Below are 16,801 nucleotides of genomic sequence, written 5' to 3'. Positions count from 1 at the left end.
ATTTTATGGTTTTATACATATTTAGTGTTGGAGCTAATTTGCATTGTTTTAGTTTTATTGGTTTTATGTGCAGCACTTTGGAAATGCTTTGCTGTTAAAATGTGCTATAGAAATAAAAGGGATTGGAAACATCTGGTTTGTACTACCCATCCATCCATCCACCCATCCATCCATCCATCCATCCATCCATCCAATCAACACTCAGAGAATTTGAATACATGTGTTTATTTTCCCCAGTCAACAATACAGAACCTTTAAATGACAGTTTGTTTTCACAAATGTTTCAGGCTTTAACCAGTGAGGACTGTCTTTAAAATAAAAAAACAAAAACAAAACACACATCCCAATTTAACATTTAAAAACCAGCAACACATTTCAAAGTCTTAAATATTTTAAATATCGTTTTGCCGTGGAAATATTATCAAACAAGTAAATTGAAATTTAAAAAACAAAAAAAAAGCAAACAAACATCCGCAGACATCGGGTCTCTGAGTCGTGTCAGTTTTCTGTCAGACATTCTTCCTGGTTTTACTGCAACATTCCATTTGACTGAATAAATATGTTTTCCCTCGTAATGCTCGCTACTCCAGTTCATGAAAATAATACTAACTGCAGTAACTTTAAAATGTCGTCACACCAGAAAACGACCCGGTGCCTTGTTGTGTGTTCTAAACGTCTACGCCCCCCCTCCCCCCCTCCCCCCTCCCCCCAATATCTTTAATCTGACACAGTAATAATTTATGGTTGAATATCTTCATCTGCTCACATGGTGAATCTTGTATTTCATTACGTTTAGTAGAAATCAGATTGTCGTGTCGTTGGCAGACGACACCCCGCCGTTCGCCGGTTTCTCAAAGGGACGTCTAATAAATAGCGAAGACCAGGAGGCCGAACAGTAGATGGAAAATCGTGACCCGATGGAAATCGCTGGAGGTGGAGCCCGAGACGACGTTGCACAAGCTCTGGTTGCAACACGTGGGTCCGCTGCTGAAGGGGCCGACGCTGTTGAGGAACGGCAGCGTCCCCAGGCCGGAGGCGGCTCGGCACACCGCCGCAGACGAGCACCCGACCACGGGAACGGTTCCGGGGCCGCTCAGCACTGTGAACCAAGAGGGTTCCTCTTATTGGACAAGTTTCTTCAAGTAAATTCAAGACCGGGCTACTTTACACAATGTCTCACGTGAAAACGCAGCGTTTTGTGGGTTTTTTTCCGTTTTGTACATGTTTTGATTGGTAAACTTTAAGGGGACTTGACTTTGCACGGCGCCTATCGACCGCGCGAACAGCCGCAAGGCGCTTCATGTCGTTGGTCCATTCACAAACACGTTCGCGCAGCAATGGAGGCTGCGGCCGTGCAAGGTGCCGTCAATCCACGTCAGTCTCATGGATTTAACCCCAACCCTTTTTCTAAAAAGCGCTCTTCTGCCCATTTCCCGGTAGATGGAGTCTGAGCGTTTTCTAGAAGCTCCTACCTTGGGAGTCGTTTTGCAAACGTTGCATTCTCCGTGACTACGAGCACCCTGAGGTTTGAGTTCTTTTTCTTTAAGCGCCAGGTGAGTCGGGACGCCCGACCCTGACCCTGCTGACGTGTTTCGGCCGACGTGTGGCGACGCGTCGGCCTTCATCAGGTGACCGTCCAGACAGACTGTGACAGACCGGTCCGGTCGGTCACCTGATAAAGACCGACGCATGAGCTGACGCTCTGAGGAAGACTGGAGCTGCAGCCGAAACACGTCAGCAGGGTCAAATCGTTTTCCTGGACTCACCTGTCGTAAGAACCCAAACCTTCGGTACTTAGAAAGACAAGATGAACATACTACAAGTACGAGCACCGTTGTCGTGTAAATGGACACACGAAATGTCGGTTTTCACTTGAACGGGCCTGAACTGGACCGGGACTCACCGTTCCCCTGGAAGCAGTTGTTCTGAGCTCCTCGACACTCGATCTCTTCCGAGCACTGGGTCGTTCCGGGCCGACAGAAGAAGCATCGCAGACCGTTCGTGTCCGGCAGAGTTGGTACTGTGAAACAGAAGGCGGGCCCGCGTTAGATTTCTCCCGTACGAGCGTCTCGTGACCCTGGATGCGTAGGTCGGAACGTGTGGACTCACCAGGCAGAGCTTGCGAGTTGCAGTTCCGCGTGTTGCAGCACTGTGCGGACACCACCGTATTGGAACCGGCGATGTTGGTGGAAAACGTCTGCGGACCGGTGGAGGGACACAGGGCGGACCGAACACACCCCATAAAGACCCGCTGCCTCATGGTGTTTGGTGAACTTTCTGTGGAGTCAAAGTGTCATCGGTTAGCCAAAACACAAAACATTCACTTGCTTTTTTTTCACTCACACATTTAAACTGGGGAATTTAAACAAAAATGACATGGTCTCGGGTTTGAAAGACACACTGATACGAAAGTATGTCTACGTTTTTCCTTTTCCCTTTGATTTCTATGTGCATTCAATATTTTAAAGCCAGGGATAACCGATAACAAATTGTGGATAAAGAATTGACATCAAAACCAAACTGACAATGTCATTGCATTGGCAAGTGGAAATACCTAATATGGATGCGGTGATACACATCGTCTCCGAAGGAGAACATTGCCTCAATTCCACAGACGAGCAGTTGGCATCGACGCAGCTCGTACAAAGAAGTCCACTTCCTGTTCAAGGAGAGAGGAACATAGAGGCTCAATCACAAGAAACTGAGAAAGAACCGAGGTTGTTGAAAGGCAATGAATGTCAAACAGTGAGATCAAACACCGACCCAAACGCATCAACTTTGCTTCAAGTTCTATTAGGTTCATTGTGCCTTTACTTTGTTTCTAAGTATTGTCTTTCCTGCTCTTCAGAGGAGAAGACTTTTTGTCAAAAGTCACAGGTCAGTCACCTGAAGGTGCAGCTGCAGTGACCAACGAGACGGTGCCATCATTGCAGCTATTCTGGTCACAGCATGTCGGTGGACTGTCAAAGGTCCCGGCCTCAGACAGCAGTGGCAGTGTTCCATCGCTTGAGCCGGTACAAACATTTTCAGTTGAGCAGCCGAAGACAGGAGACGTATCAGAGTTTGTCGTTGCTGCAAGATGGAGGACAAAGTCTTTACATTTCTGAAGAGGAAGTGTTCTGCAAGTTTATTTTCTCCAGACTTGTTTGTAGGTCAGGGTTTGATCAGCCTCTCACCATTTGCCTGCAAGCATCTGTCCTCGTCTCCTCGACAGTTTACCACAACACTGCAGTCAGTTTCACCAGGCAGACAGAAGATACATTGACGACCGTTCAGTGCTGGGAGAGTCGGTGCTGAAACAGAACAACAGAGTTCATGAACAAGGACACCGGCTGACCTTCTGGACTCACCATGTGACCTTTCTCTGTCTTCTTACCAGGTAGAGTGGCCGAGTTGCAGTTTTCTGTGTTGCAGCAATTAGCAGATATCACCGTACTTGATTGACCCAAAGTGTTTGAGAAGGTCTGGAGGCCTGTGGATGGACACAGGGAGGATGGTGCACAGCCCATGAAGACCTGCTGGGTCTGACTTCCAGGTGACGAGACTGCAGAGAGAAACACATGTTGACTGATGGCTTTGTTTGGAGATCAAATGATGACATGGAACATGTTGGTGGAGATGTGAAATATATTAAGATTTGTGCCTCGCCTCTTAAAGAGACAGACACAAATAGCAAGAACACGTCTTTGTCCTCACAGTGACTTTAATTATTCACACATCATTGAACTGAATTCAATGTTTTTTATAGGCCCACAAATACAACAGTCTTCTGTAAATAATTCTAGGAGGAAACGCTGGAAAGGAAAACCTCTTCAACAGGAAGAAACCTGCAGAACCAGACTCTGAGGAGGAAGCATTGTGTGGAACGTAGGGGGTAGAGATTCTGACCCTGGTTCAGGTAGGGATTCAGACCCTCGTTCAGGTAGGGGGTAGGGATTCAGACTGTGGCTCAGGTAGAGATTCTGACCCTGGTTCAGGTAGTGGATAGGGATTCTGACTGTGGCTCAGGTAGGGATTCAGACCCTTGTTCAGGTAGGGGGTAGAGATTCAGACTGACTGAGTTCTTGGTTCATTAAAAGAAAAGAAGACACACTCCGGTTACAGATACAAAAGTATATCTACGTTTTTCCTTTTCCCTTTGATTTCTATGTAATTCAGTATTCTACAGCCAGGGATAACTGATAATTAATTGTGGATAAAGAATTGACATTAAAACCAAACTGAGAATGTAATTATATTAGCAAGTGGAAATACCTAATGAGGTTCCGGCGATACACATCGTCTCCGAGGGAGAACATTGCGTCAATTCCTGAGTTGCGCAGTTGGCATCGACGCAACTCGAACAAAGGAGTGGAGCTGCAGTGACCAATGAGACGGTGCTATTGTTGCAGGTATTCTGGCCACAGCATGTCGGTGGACTGTCAACGGTCCCGCCCGGAGACAGCAGTGGCAGTGTTCCATTGCTTATACCGGTACAAACATTTTCCGTTGTGCAGGCGAAGAGAGGAGACGTATCAGAGTTTGTCGTTGCTGCAAGATGGAGGACAAAGTCTTTACATTTCTGAAGAGGAAGTGTTCTGCAAGTTTACTTTCTCCAGACTTGTTTGTAGGTCAGGGTTTGATCAGCCTCTCACCATTTGCCTGCAAGCATGTGTCCTGGTCTCCTCGACAGTTTACCACAACACTGCAGTCAGTTTCACCAGGCAGACAGAAGATACATTGACGACCGTTCAGCGCTGGGAGAGTCGGTGCTGAAACAGAACAACAGAGTTCATGAACAAGGACACCGGCTGACCTTCTTCTGGACTCACCATGTGACCTTTCTCTGTCTTCTTACCAGGTAGAGTGGCCGAGTTGCAGTTTGCTGTGTCGCAGCAAATAGCAGATATCACCGTACTTGATTGACCCAAAGTGTTTGAGAAGGTCTGGAGGCCTGTGGATGGACACAGGGAGGATGGTGCACAGCCCATGAAGACCTGCTGGGTCTCACTTCCAGGTGACGAGACTGTAGAGAGAAACACATGTTGACTGATGGCTTTGTTTGGAGATCAAATGATGACATGGAATCATTCTGTTAGAAATTCAGACCCTGGTTCAGGTAGGGATTCAGATTGGTTCAGGTAGGGACTCAGACGCTGGTTCAGGTAGGCATTCAGACCCTGGTTCAGGTAGGGATTCTGACTGTAGTTCAAGTAGGGATTCAGATTGGTTCAGGGAGGGATTCAGATTGGTTCAGGTAGGAATTCAGATTGGTTCAGGTAGGGATTCAGACCCTGGTTGAGGTAGGGGGTAGAGATTCAGACTGACTGAGTTCTTGGTTCATTAAAAGAAAAGAAGACACACTCCGGTTGCAGATACAAAAGTATATCTATATTTTTCCTTTTCCCTTTGATTTCTATGTAATTCAATATTTAAAGCAAGGGATAATCCCCCCCTCCCCCAACCCACCCTAAAGAAGTTCATGACCCATTTCAAGAGCTTAACACAGCTGTAGAACATCTGCCGTCCACTGTTTGGATTCAGTAATTAAGAGGAAGAAGGAAGAGCTGGGCCTCAACAATCCAGCAGGAACATACAATGTGACAGGACTGAAGAAACATCATCTCCCCGCAGAAACCTGAAGCCGTTCAACCCAGAGAACCATCCTGGTGACCTGAGCCACAACCAATTGACATCAAAACCAAACTGAGAATGTAATTATATTAGCAAGTGGAAATACCTAATGAGGTTCCGGTGATACACATCGTCTCCGAGGGAGAACATTGCGTAAATTCCTGAGTTGAGCAGTTGGCATTGACGCAGCTCGAACAAAGGAGTGGAGCTGCAGTGACCAACGAGACGGTGATATTGTTGCAGGTATTCTGGTCACAGCATGTCGGTGGACTGTCAAAGGTCACGCCCAGAGACTGCAGTGGCAGTGTTCCATTGCTTATACCGGTACAAACATTTTCCGTTGTGCAGGTGGTGATGGAAGATGTACCAGAGTTTGTCGTTACTGCAAGATGGAGGACAAAGTCTTTACATTTCTGAAGAGGAAGTGTTCTGCAAGTTTACTTTCTCCAGACTTGTTTGTAGGTCAGGGTTTGATCAGCCTCTCACCATTTGCCTGCAAGCATGTGTCCTCGTCTCCTCGACAGTTTACCACAACACTGCAGTCAGTTTCACCAGGCAGACAGAAGATACATTGACGACCGTTCAGCGCTGGGAGAGTCGGTGCTGAAACAGAACAACAGAGTTCATGAACAAGGACACCGGCTGACCTTCTTCTGGACTCACCATGTGACCTTTCTCTGTCTTCTTACCAGGTAGAGTGGCCGAGTTGCAGTTTTCTGTGTCGCAGCAATTAGCAGATATCAAAATACTTGATTGACCCAAAGTGTTTGAGAAGGTCTGGAGGCCTGTGGATGGACACAGGGAGGATGGTGCACAGCCCATGAAGACCTGCTGGGTCTGACTTCCAGGTGACAAGACTGTAGAGAGAAACACATGTTGACTGATGGCTTTGTTTGGAGATCAAATGATGACATGGAATCATTCTGTTAGAAATTCAGACCCTGGTTCAGGTAGGGGGTAGGGATTCTGACTGTGGCTCAGGTAGGGATTCAGACCCTGGTTCAGGTAGGGGGTAGGGATTCTGACTGTGGCTCAGGTAGGGATTACAGATTGGTTCAGGTAGGGATTCAGATTGGTTCCGGTAGGGATTCAGACCCTGGTTCAGGTAGGGATTCAGATTGGTTCAGGTAGGGACTCAGACGCTGGTTCAGGTAGGCATTCAGACCCTGGTTCAGGTAGGGATTCTGACTGTAGTTCAAGTAGGGCTTCAGATTGGTTCAGGGAGGGATTCAGATTGGTTTAGGTAGGGATTCAGACCCTGGTTCAGGTAGGAATTCAGATTGGTTCAGGTAGGGATTCAGACCCTGGTTGAGGTAGGGGGTAGAGATTCAGACTGACTGAGTTCTTGGTTCATTAAAAGAAAAGAAGACACACTCCGGTTGCAGATACAAAAGTATATCTATATTTTTCCTTTTCCCTTTGATTTCTATGTAATTCAATATTTAAAGCAAGGGATAACCCCCCCCCCCCCCCCCCCCCCCCTCCACCAACCCACCCTAAAGAAGTTCATGACCCATTTCAAGAGCTTAACACAGCTGTAGAACATCTGCCGTCCACTGTTTGGATTCAGTAATTAAGAGGAAGAATGAAGAGCTGGGCCTCAACAATCCAGCAGGAACATACAATGTGACAGGACTGAAGAAACATCATCTCCCCGCAGAAACCTGAAGCCGTTCAACCCAGAGAACCATCCTGGTGACCTGAGCCACAACCAATTGACATCAAAACCAAACTGAGAATGTAATTATATTAGCAAGTGGAAATACCTAATGAGGTTCCGGTGATACACATCGTCTCCGAGGGAGAACATTGCGTCAATTCCTGAGTTGAGCAGTTGGCATTGACGCAGCTCGAACAAAGGAGTGGAGCTGCAGTGACCAACGAGACGGTGATATTGTTGCAGGTATTCTGGTCACAGCATGTCGGTGGACTGTCAAAGGTCACGCCCAGAGACTGCAGTGGCAGTGTTCCATTGCTTATACCGGTACAAACATTTTCCGTTGTGCAGGTGGTGATGGAAGATGTACCAGAGTTTGTCGTTACTGCAAGATGGAGGACAAAGTCTTTACATTTCTGAAGAGGAAGTGTTCTGCAAGTTTACTTTCTCCAGACTTGTTTGTAGGTCAGGGTTTGATCAGCCTCTCACCATTTGCCTGCAAGCATGTGTCCTCGTCTCCTCGACAGTTTACCACAACACTGCAGTCAGTTTCACCAGGCAGACAGAAGATACATTGACGACCGTTCAGCGCTGGGAGAGTCGGTGCTGAAACAGAACAACAGAGTTCATGAACAAGGACACCGGCTGACCTTCTTCTGGACTCACCATGTGACCTTTCTCTGTCTTCTTACCAGGTAGAGTGGCCGAGTTGCAGTTTTCTGTGTCGCAGCAATTAGCAGATATCAAAATACTTGATTGACCCAAAGTGTTTGAGAAGGTCTGGAGGCCTGTGGATGGACACAGGGAGGATGGTGCACAGCCCATGAAGACCTGCTGGGTCTGACTTCCAAGTGACGAGACTGTAGAGAGAAACACATGTTGACTGATGGCTTTGTTTGGAGATCAAATGATGACATGGAATCATTCTGTTAGAAATTCAGACCCTGGTTCAGGTAGGGGGTAGGGATTCTGACTGTGGCTCAGGTAGGGATTCAGACCCTGGTTCAGGTAGGGGGTAGGGATTCTGACTGTGGCTCAGGTAGGGATTACAGATTGGTTCAGGTAGGGATTCAGATTGGTTCCGGTAGGGATTCAGACCCTGGTTCAGGTAGGGATTCAGATTGGTTCAGGTAGGGACTCAGACGCTGGTTCAGGTAGGCATTCAGACCCTGGTTCAGGTAGGGATTCTGACTGTAGTTCAAGTAGGGCTTCAGATTGGTTCAGGGAGGGATTCAGATTGGTTTAGGTAGGGATTCAGACCCTGGTTCAGGTAGGAATTCAGATTGGTTCAGGGAGGGATTCAGATTGGTTCAGGTAGGAATTCAGATTGGTTCAGGTAGGGATTCAGACCCTGGTTGAGGTAGGGGGTAGAGATTCAGACTGACTGAGTTCTTGGTTCATTAAAAGAAAAGAAGACACACTCCGGTTGCAGATACAAAAGTATATCTATATTTTTCCTTTTCCCTTTGATTTCTATGTAATTCAATATTTAAAGCAAGGGATAACCCCCCCCCCCCCCCCCCCCCCTCCACCAACCCACCCTAAAGAAGTTCATGACCCATTTCAAGAGCTTAACACAGCTGTAGAACATCTGCCGTCCACTGTTTGGATTCAGTAATTAAGAGGAAGAAGGAAGAGCTGGGCCTCAACAATCCAGCAGGAACATACAATGTGACAGGACTGAAGAAACATCATCTCCCCGCAGAAACCTGAAGCCGTTCAACCCAGAGAACCATCCTGGTGACCTGAGCCACAACCAATTGACATCAAAACCAAACTGAGAATGTAATTATATTAGCAAGTGGAAATACCTAATGAGGTTCCGGTGATACACATCGTCTCCGAGGGAGAACATTGCGTCAATTCCTGAGTTGAGCAGTTGGCATCGACGCAACTCGAACAAAGGAGTGGAGCTGCAGTGACCAACGAGACGGTGATATTGTTGCAGGTATTCTGGTCACAGCATGTCGGTGGACTGTCAAAGGTCACGCCCAGAGACTGCAGTGGCAGTGTTCCATTGCTTATACCGGTACAAACATTTTCCGTTGTGCAGGTGGTGATGGAAGATGTACCAGAGTTTGTCGTTACTGCAAGATGGAGGACAAAGTCTTTACATTTCTGAAGAGGAAGTGTTCTGCAAGTTTACTTTCTCCAGACTTGTTTGTAGGTCAGGGTTTGATCAGCCTCTCACCATTTGCCTGCAAGCATGTGTCCTCGTCTCCTCGACAGTTTACCACAACACTGCAGTCAGTTTCACCAGGCAGACAGAAGATACATTGACGACCGTTCAGCGCTGGGAGAGTCGGTGCTGAAACAGAACAACAGAGTTCATGAACAAGGACACCGGCTGACCTTCTTCTGGACTCACCATGTGACCTTTCTCTGTCTTCTTACCAGGTAGAGTGGCCGAGTTGCAGTTTGCTGTGTCGCAGCAATTAGCAGATATCAAAATACTTGATTGACCCAAAGTGTTTGAGAAGGTCTGGAGGCCTGTGGATGGACACAGGGAGGATGGTGCACAGCCCATGAAGACCTGCTGGGTCTCACTTCCAGGTGACAAGACTGTAGAGAGAAACACATGTTGACTGATGGCTTTGTTTGGAGATTAAATGATGACATGGAATCATTCTGTTAGAAATTCAGACCCTGGTTCAGGTAGGGGGTAGGGATTCTGACTGTGGCTCAGGTAGGGATTCAGACCCTGGTTCAGGTAGGGATTCAGATTGGTTCAGGTAGGGATTCAGACCCTTGTTCAGGTAGGGATTCAGATTGGTTCAGGTAGGGATTCAGATTGGTTCAGGTAGGGATTTAGACCCTGGTTCAGGTAGGGATTCAGATTGGTTCAGGTAGGGATTTAGACCCTGGTTCAGGTAGGGATTCAGATTGGTTCAGGTAGGGATTCAGACCCTTGTTCAGGTCGGGGATAGGGATTCTGACTGTGGTTCAGGTAGGGATTCAGATTGGTTCAGGTAGGAATTCAGATTGGTTCAGGTAGGGATTCAGATCCTGGTTCAGGTAGGGGGTAGAGATTCAGACTGACTGAGTTCTTGGTTCATTAAAAGAAAAGAAGACACACTCCGGTTACAGATACAAAAGTATATCTACATTTTTCCTTTTCCCTTTGATTTCTATGTAATTCAGTATTCTAAAGCCAGGGAAACCCCCCCCTCCCCCAACCCACCCTAAAGAAGTTCATGACCCATTTCAAGAGCTTAACACAGCTGTAGAACATCTGCCGTCCACTGTTTGGATTCAGTAATTAAGAGGAAGAATGAAGAGCTGGGCCTCAACAATCCAGCAGGAACATACAATGTGACAGGACTGAAGAAACATCATCTCCCCGCAGAAACCTGAAGCCGTTCAACCCAGAGAACCATCCTGGTGACCTGAGCCACAACCAATTGACATCAAAACCAAACTGAGAATGTAATTATATTAGCAAGTGGAAATACCTAATGAGGTTCCGGTGATACACATCGTCTCCGAGGGAGAACATTGCGTCAATTCCTGAGTTGAGCAGTTGGCATCGACGCAACTCGAACAAAGGAGTGGAGCTGCAGTGACCAATGAGACGGTGCTATTGTTGCAGGTATTCTGGTCACAGCATGTCGGTGGACTGTCAAAGGTCACGCCCAGAGACTGCAGTGGCAGTGTTCCATTGCTTATACCGGTACAAACATTTTCCGTTGTGCAGGTGGTGATGGAAGATGTACCAGAGTTTGTCGTTACTGCAAGATGGAGGACAAAGTCTTTACATTTCTGAAGAGGAAGTGTTCTGCAAGTTTACTTTCTCCAGACTTGTTTGTAGGTCAGGGTTTGATCAGCCTCTCACCATTTGCCTGCAAGCATGTGTCCTCGTCTCCTCGACAGTTTACCACAACACTGCAGTCAGTTTCACCAGGCAGACAGAAGATACATTGACGACCGTTCAGCGCTGGGAGAGTCGGTGCTGAAACAGAACAACAGAGTTCATGAACAAGGACACCGGTTGACCTTCTTCTGGACTCACCATGTGACCTTTCTCTGTCTTCTTACCAGGTAGAGTGGCCGAGTTGCAGTTTGCTGTGTCGCAGCAATTAGCAGATATCAAAATACTTGATTGACCCAAAGTGTTTGAGAAGGTCTGGAGGCCTGTGGATGGACACAGGGAGGATGGTGCACAGCCCATGAAGACCTGCTGGGTCTCACTTCCAGGTGACAAGACTGTAGAGAGAAACACATGTTGACTGATGTCTTTGTTTGGAGATCAAATGATGACATGGAATCATTCTGTTAGAAATTCAGACCCTGGTTCAGGTAGGGGGTAGGGATTCTGACTGTGGCTCAGGTAGGGATTACAGATTGGTTCAGGTAGGGATTCAGATTGGTTCCGGCAGGGATTTAGACCCTGGTTCAGGTAGGGATTCAGATTGGTTCCGGTAGGGATTCAGACCCTGGTTCAGGTCGGGGATAGGGATTCTGACTGTGGTTCAGGTAGTGATTCAGATTGGTTCAGGTAGGGATTCGGATTGGTTCAGGTAGGCATTCAGACCCTGGTTCAGGTAGGGATTCAGATTGGTTCAGGTAGGGATTCAGATTGGTTCCGGTAGGGATTCAGACCCTGGTTCAGGTAGGGATTCAGATTGGTTCCGGTAGGGATTCAGACCCTGGTTCAGGTAGGGATTCAGATTGGTTCCGGTAGGGATTCAGACCCTGGTTCAGGTAGGGATTCAGATTGGTTCCGGTAGGGATTCAGACCCTGGTTCAGGTCGGGGATAGGGATTCTGACTGTGGTTCAGGTAGGGATTCAGATTGGTTCAGGTAGGGATTCGGATTGGTTCAGGTAGGCATTCAGACCCTGATTCAGGTAGGGATTCAGATTGGTTCAGGTAGGGATTCAGATTGGTTCCGGTAGGGATTCAGACCCTGGTTCAGGTAGGGATTCAGATTGGTTCCAGTAGGGATTCAGACCCTGGTTCAGGTAGGGATTCAGATTGGTTCAGGTAGGGATTCAGACCCTGGTTCAGGTAGGGATTCAGATTGGTTCCGGTAGGGATTCAGACCCTGGTTCAGGTAGGGATTCAGATTGGTTCAGGTAGGGATTCAGACCCTGGTTCAGGTAGGGGGTAGAGATTCAGACTGACTGAGTTCTTGGTTCATTAAAAGAAAAGAAGACACACTCCGGTTACAGATACAAAAGTATATATACGTTTTTCCTTTTCCCTTTGATTTCTATGTAATTCAATATTTTAAAGCAAGGGATAACCCCCCCCCCCCCCCCCCCCCCCCCTCCACCAACCCACCCTAAAGAAGTTCATGACCCATTTCAAGAGCTTAACACAGCTGTAGAACATCTGCCGTCCACTGTTTGGATTCAGTAATTAAGAGGAAGAATGAAGAGCTGGGCCTCAACAATCCAGCAGGAACATACAATGTGACAGGACTGAAGAAACATCATCTCCCCGCAGAAACCTGAAGCCGTTCAACCCAGAGAACCATCCTGGTGACCTGAGCCACAACCAATTGACATCAAAACCAAACTGAGAATGTAATTATATTAGCAAGTGGAAATACCTAATGAGGTTCCGGTGATACACATCGTCTCCGAGGGAGAACATTGCGTCAATTCCTGAGTTGCGCAGTTGGCATCGACGCAACTCGAACAAAGGAGTGGAGCTGCAGTGACCAACGAGACGGTGCTATTGTTGCAGGTATTCTGGTCACAGCATGTCGGTGGACTGTCAACGGTCCCGCCCAGAGACAGCAGTGGCAGTGTTCCATTGCTTATACCGGTACACACATTTTCAGTTGAGCAGCCGAAGACAGGAGACGTATCAGAGTTTGTCGTTGCTGCAAGATGGAGGACAAAGTCTTTACATTTCTGAAGAGGAAGTGTTCTGCAAGTTTACTTTCTCCAGACTTGTTTGTAGGTCAGGGTTTGATCAGCCTCTCACCATTTGCCTGCAAGCATGTGTCCTCGTCTCCTCGACAGTTTACCACAACACTGCAGTCAGTTTCACCAGGCAGACAGAAGATACATTGACGACCGTTCAGCGCTGGGAGAGTCGGTGCTGAAACAGAACAACAGAGTTCATGAACAAGGACACCGGCTGACCTTCTTCTGGACTCACCATGTGACCTTTCTCTGTCTTCTTACCAGGTAGAGTGGCCGAGTTGCAGTTTGCTGTGTCGCAGCAATTAGCAGATATCACCGTACTTGATTGACCCAAAGTGTTTGAGAAGGTCTGGAGGCCTGTGGATGGACACAGGGAGGATGGTGCACAGCCCATGAAGACCTGCTGGGTCTGACTTTCAGGTGACGAGACTGTAGAGAGAAACACATGTTGACTGATGGCTTTGTTTGGAGATCAAATGACGACATGGAACATGTTGGCGGAGGTACAAGGCTCACCCAGGTTGGCTGCTGACACACACATTGTTTCAGTGGAACATGCCATCAAGACTTGACTGGAACATGCTGTATCTGCGCAGGTCATACACTCAAGAGAAGCAACTGGAAGAAGACAAAGACAGACAATCAGACCCACATTTCAATTTCCAAACACTTTGTATTGAGATTTAAAATAGTTTACTCATTTTGTCTGTATTACGGGAGCAAGTGAACGTTACATTGTAGTGACACGACCTTGTCATGTCAGGACAAGACAAAGTGTTGAGTGACTCTGGTGGGAGGCAGGGTGCACTCAACACACCCCAGGTCCATCACAGTTCAGTACTTTAACAGTATTTATTGGATATTCATCTTACCTGGAGGAACTACAACGGGTCCAGCAGGTGAAGTTATTGTTGGGTTTTGTGGGGTGCTTAATGTTACGATGTCATCATCTGTGCTCCCCCCAGGTGTCGGTGATTGGTCTGTGGTCCTTGACACGCTTGCAGTGGGTGGTGCAGCACTTGCAGTGGTTGGTGCAGCACTTCCAGTGGGTGGTGCAGCAGTTGTAGTAATTGGTGCAGTGGTTAGTGCTGCTGCAGTTGTAGCAGGTGGTGCAGTGGTTGGTGCTGCAGTTGTAGTAATTGGTGCATTGGTTGGTGCAGCAGTTGTAGTAGGTTGTGCAGTGGTTAGTGCTGCAGTTGTAGTAATTGGTGCAGTGGTTGGTGCAGCAGTTGTAGTAGGTGGTGCAGTGGTTGGTGCTGCAGTTGTAGTAATTGGTGCATTGGTTGGTGCTGCAGTTGTAGTAGGTTGTGCAGTGGTTGGTGCTGCAGTTGTAGTAATTGGTGCATTGGTTGGTGCTGCAGTTGTAGTAGGTTGTGCAGTGGTTGGTGCTGCAGTTGTAGTAATTGGTGCAGTGGTTGGTGCAGCAGTTGTAGTAATTGGTGCAGTGGTTGGTGCAGCAGTTGTAGTAATTGGTGCAGTGGTTGGTGCAGCAGTTGTAGTAATTGGTGCAGTGGTTGGTGCAGCAGTTGTAGTAATTGGTGCAGTGGTTGTTGCAGCAATTGTGGTTGTAGTGGTTGTTTGCACACCGTTACACAGATCACCAGTACAACAGGTTGGTCCACTGGTGAACATTCCAGACAGTAACGGCAACGTTCCCTGGTTTGTCGCAATGTCACATGCACTTTGAGACGCACAACCAAAAGTTAGAGTTGAACTGCCGCCGTCCATCACTGTGGAAGAAAGAAGAGAACGTCCTGAATGGTAGGTTTGGTCTCGTCTTCCACAATAATAATTATAAGTTCCACCAACTCCACCCCAAAGTGACGACGGCCCAGAGCGGACAAACTGGCTTGAAGAACAAAACAGAGTGAGAAAATTCCAGAGGGAGTTTTGTTGTGCCAACCGCCACCCACCAATACACCCTACTAACCCTAGGGTGGGGCAGAAAGTGGGCGGGGGCCCAGCCAATTAGCTAGCGATCCGCGAAGGGGGTAGAGATTCTCACTGACTGACTTGTTGGTTCATTAAAAGAAAAGACAATGTGACAAAACTCACCAGTCCCCTGAATGCAGTCGGTGCTGTCTCCAGTACATGGCGCTATTGTTTCACACCGATCCCCAACACAAGAAATACAAAAAATACCGTTTTCTCCTGAGGGAGAAGGAGCTGAAAAAGAACCATTTATAGACATTTATAGAAAACTGAGTACGTGATCTCCGATCGGGTAAAGCTCCAGCTGGACGGCGTGTACTGACCTGTCAGGGTTGCTGAGTTGCAGTTATCAGAGTCACAGCAGCTGGCATTCACAGCGAAAAGACCCACGTCAAAGGTTATCGTCCCATTGGCCGGACACGTCGAGGCTGACGCACATCCTTTCATAACACCTTCGCCTGGTGATGGACCAACAACATTTCGAGTAAATGCCGTCACACACATGGTGACTCCGTCGTCGCACGTCTCTGAGGTTTCAACTGCACACGGATCGCTGCAGGTTATACAGTCGAGTGCCGCAGCTGTAAAGAAAACACAGTGGGTCAAAGATTTGATAGGGACGCCGATCCCGATGGGGGAAAAAAAACCAAAACAATCTTCGCCGATAAAGAAGTTTCCGACAGAAAGCCGAGCACAAACGTCGACTTGTAAAGATCCGAGTTTGTTTGTTTTTTTTTTCTTTTTCACATTAAAGCAAAAGTCTAGAAATCGAAGTTGAATTCAGTGAAAATGGGTAAATCGCGACGTTTGTCTTGGAATGCTGGGAGAAATCTGCTTTCAGCCGCGATATTTAACCTTTGAAAAGAGCTTGAAGTCAAACTCCTCTGATGGATCCGTTTTTCCCTCTTTTTCGGTTTTTTTTTTTTCCAGGATCCACATTGTGAATTTGGGAAACAAATTCTCTCCGATGAGCAAAAGCCTCCGCCGAGAGACGCTAAACGTCGGCGACCAACAAGAGTTCGGCGAAAACTTAAGAAATACCTGAGGCGGAAAGGAGCCAGAGGAGAGTCACAGATAGGACGAGCTTCATGGTGGAGTTCCGATCGTTCCGTCTTCCAGGAGTTGTGAGGATGAACTCTGGAGGCACAAAGACATTTTTATATCCTGTGTGGTCGAACGCAGTGACACTGCGGGCCGAGGGCGTGTTGTCATTATGGCATCACCGCCGTTCAGACACTCCCGTCTTGTGTCTCGGCGGATAATTGGAAGTGGTTCGGTTCCCGGCGCTCCGCCACACCTTCCACTTTGACGCTTAATTGTGTCGTGAGCGACGGACAATGGGTTGATGCGCACGACATTCCACCCCTTTGTTGCTTGCAGCCGCCCTACCCTCCACCGACGGCATCGCCGTACCGCCGCGTCCCTTCGCACAAACGTACACAGAAATGTAGTTTCATGAAAAAACAGAAATGGAAAAATTGTATTGTGTGTGTGTGTGTGTGTGTGTGTGTGTTTTTATTCAACAAAACAATCCACCGTTCTTCTTCTCTCGGTCTCTTCTACTTTACGGAGTGACGACCGTCTCGTCTGCTTCTTCTTCATTTGGATTCAACGCAATTCTTATTTTTTTTTTCCGTCCCGTCCTTCTGCTCACGCTCGGTGGTTTCACTGAACCGCTCGGGATTCAAAACCCAAATGTTTTACAAGCACAATTTTTAAAAATT

At 47.5% G+C, this 16,801-nt stretch overlaps 1 protein-coding gene across 3 annotated transcripts; it reads right to left on the bottom strand.

Moving 5' to 3' along the window:
• Positions 1-209: 209 nt before the first annotated feature.
• LOC308137221 (uncharacterized protein) lies at positions 210-16,198 on the bottom strand. 3 transcript variants are annotated; one of them, XM_080505825.1, is made up of 30 exons: positions 16,119-16,198; positions 15,401-15,658; positions 15,201-15,311; positions 14,018-14,875; positions 13,662-13,763; positions 13,407-13,574; positions 13,204-13,320; positions 12,824-13,099; positions 11,306-11,473; positions 11,103-11,219; positions 10,723-10,998; positions 9,665-9,832; positions 9,462-9,578; positions 9,082-9,357; positions 7,963-8,130; positions 7,760-7,876; positions 7,380-7,655; positions 6,303-6,470; positions 6,100-6,216; positions 5,720-5,995; positions 4,838-5,005; positions 4,635-4,751; positions 4,255-4,530; positions 3,377-3,544; positions 3,177-3,293; positions 2,887-3,072; positions 2,555-2,659; positions 2,110-2,277; positions 1,904-2,020; positions 210-1,099 (listed from the first exon to the last, which is right to left on the bottom strand). In XM_080505825.1, the coding sequence occupies exons 1-30, from the start codon at positions 16,165-16,167 to the stop codon at positions 864-866; spliced, it is 5,841 nt and encodes a 1,946-aa protein (XP_080361951.1). In that variant the 5' UTR covers positions 16,168-16,198; the 3' UTR covers positions 210-863. The 3 variants fall into 3 exon arrangements, with proteins under 3 accessions (XP_080361951.1, XP_080361952.1, XP_080361953.1); XM_080505826.1 differs by lacking the exons at positions 4,255-4,530; positions 4,635-4,751; positions 4,838-5,005; XM_080505827.1 differs by lacking the exons at positions 4,635-4,751; positions 4,838-5,005; positions 5,720-5,995.
• Positions 16,199-16,801: the final 603 nt, after the last annotated feature.

The sequence above is a fragment of the Blennius ocellaris genome (assembly GCF_963422515.1).
Source record: "Blennius ocellaris genome assembly, chromosome: 12".
Classification (NCBI taxonomy): Eukaryota; Metazoa; Chordata; class Actinopteri; order Blenniiformes; family Blenniidae; genus Blennius; species Blennius ocellaris.
This window is presented reverse-complemented; position numbering and strand designations above follow the sequence as displayed.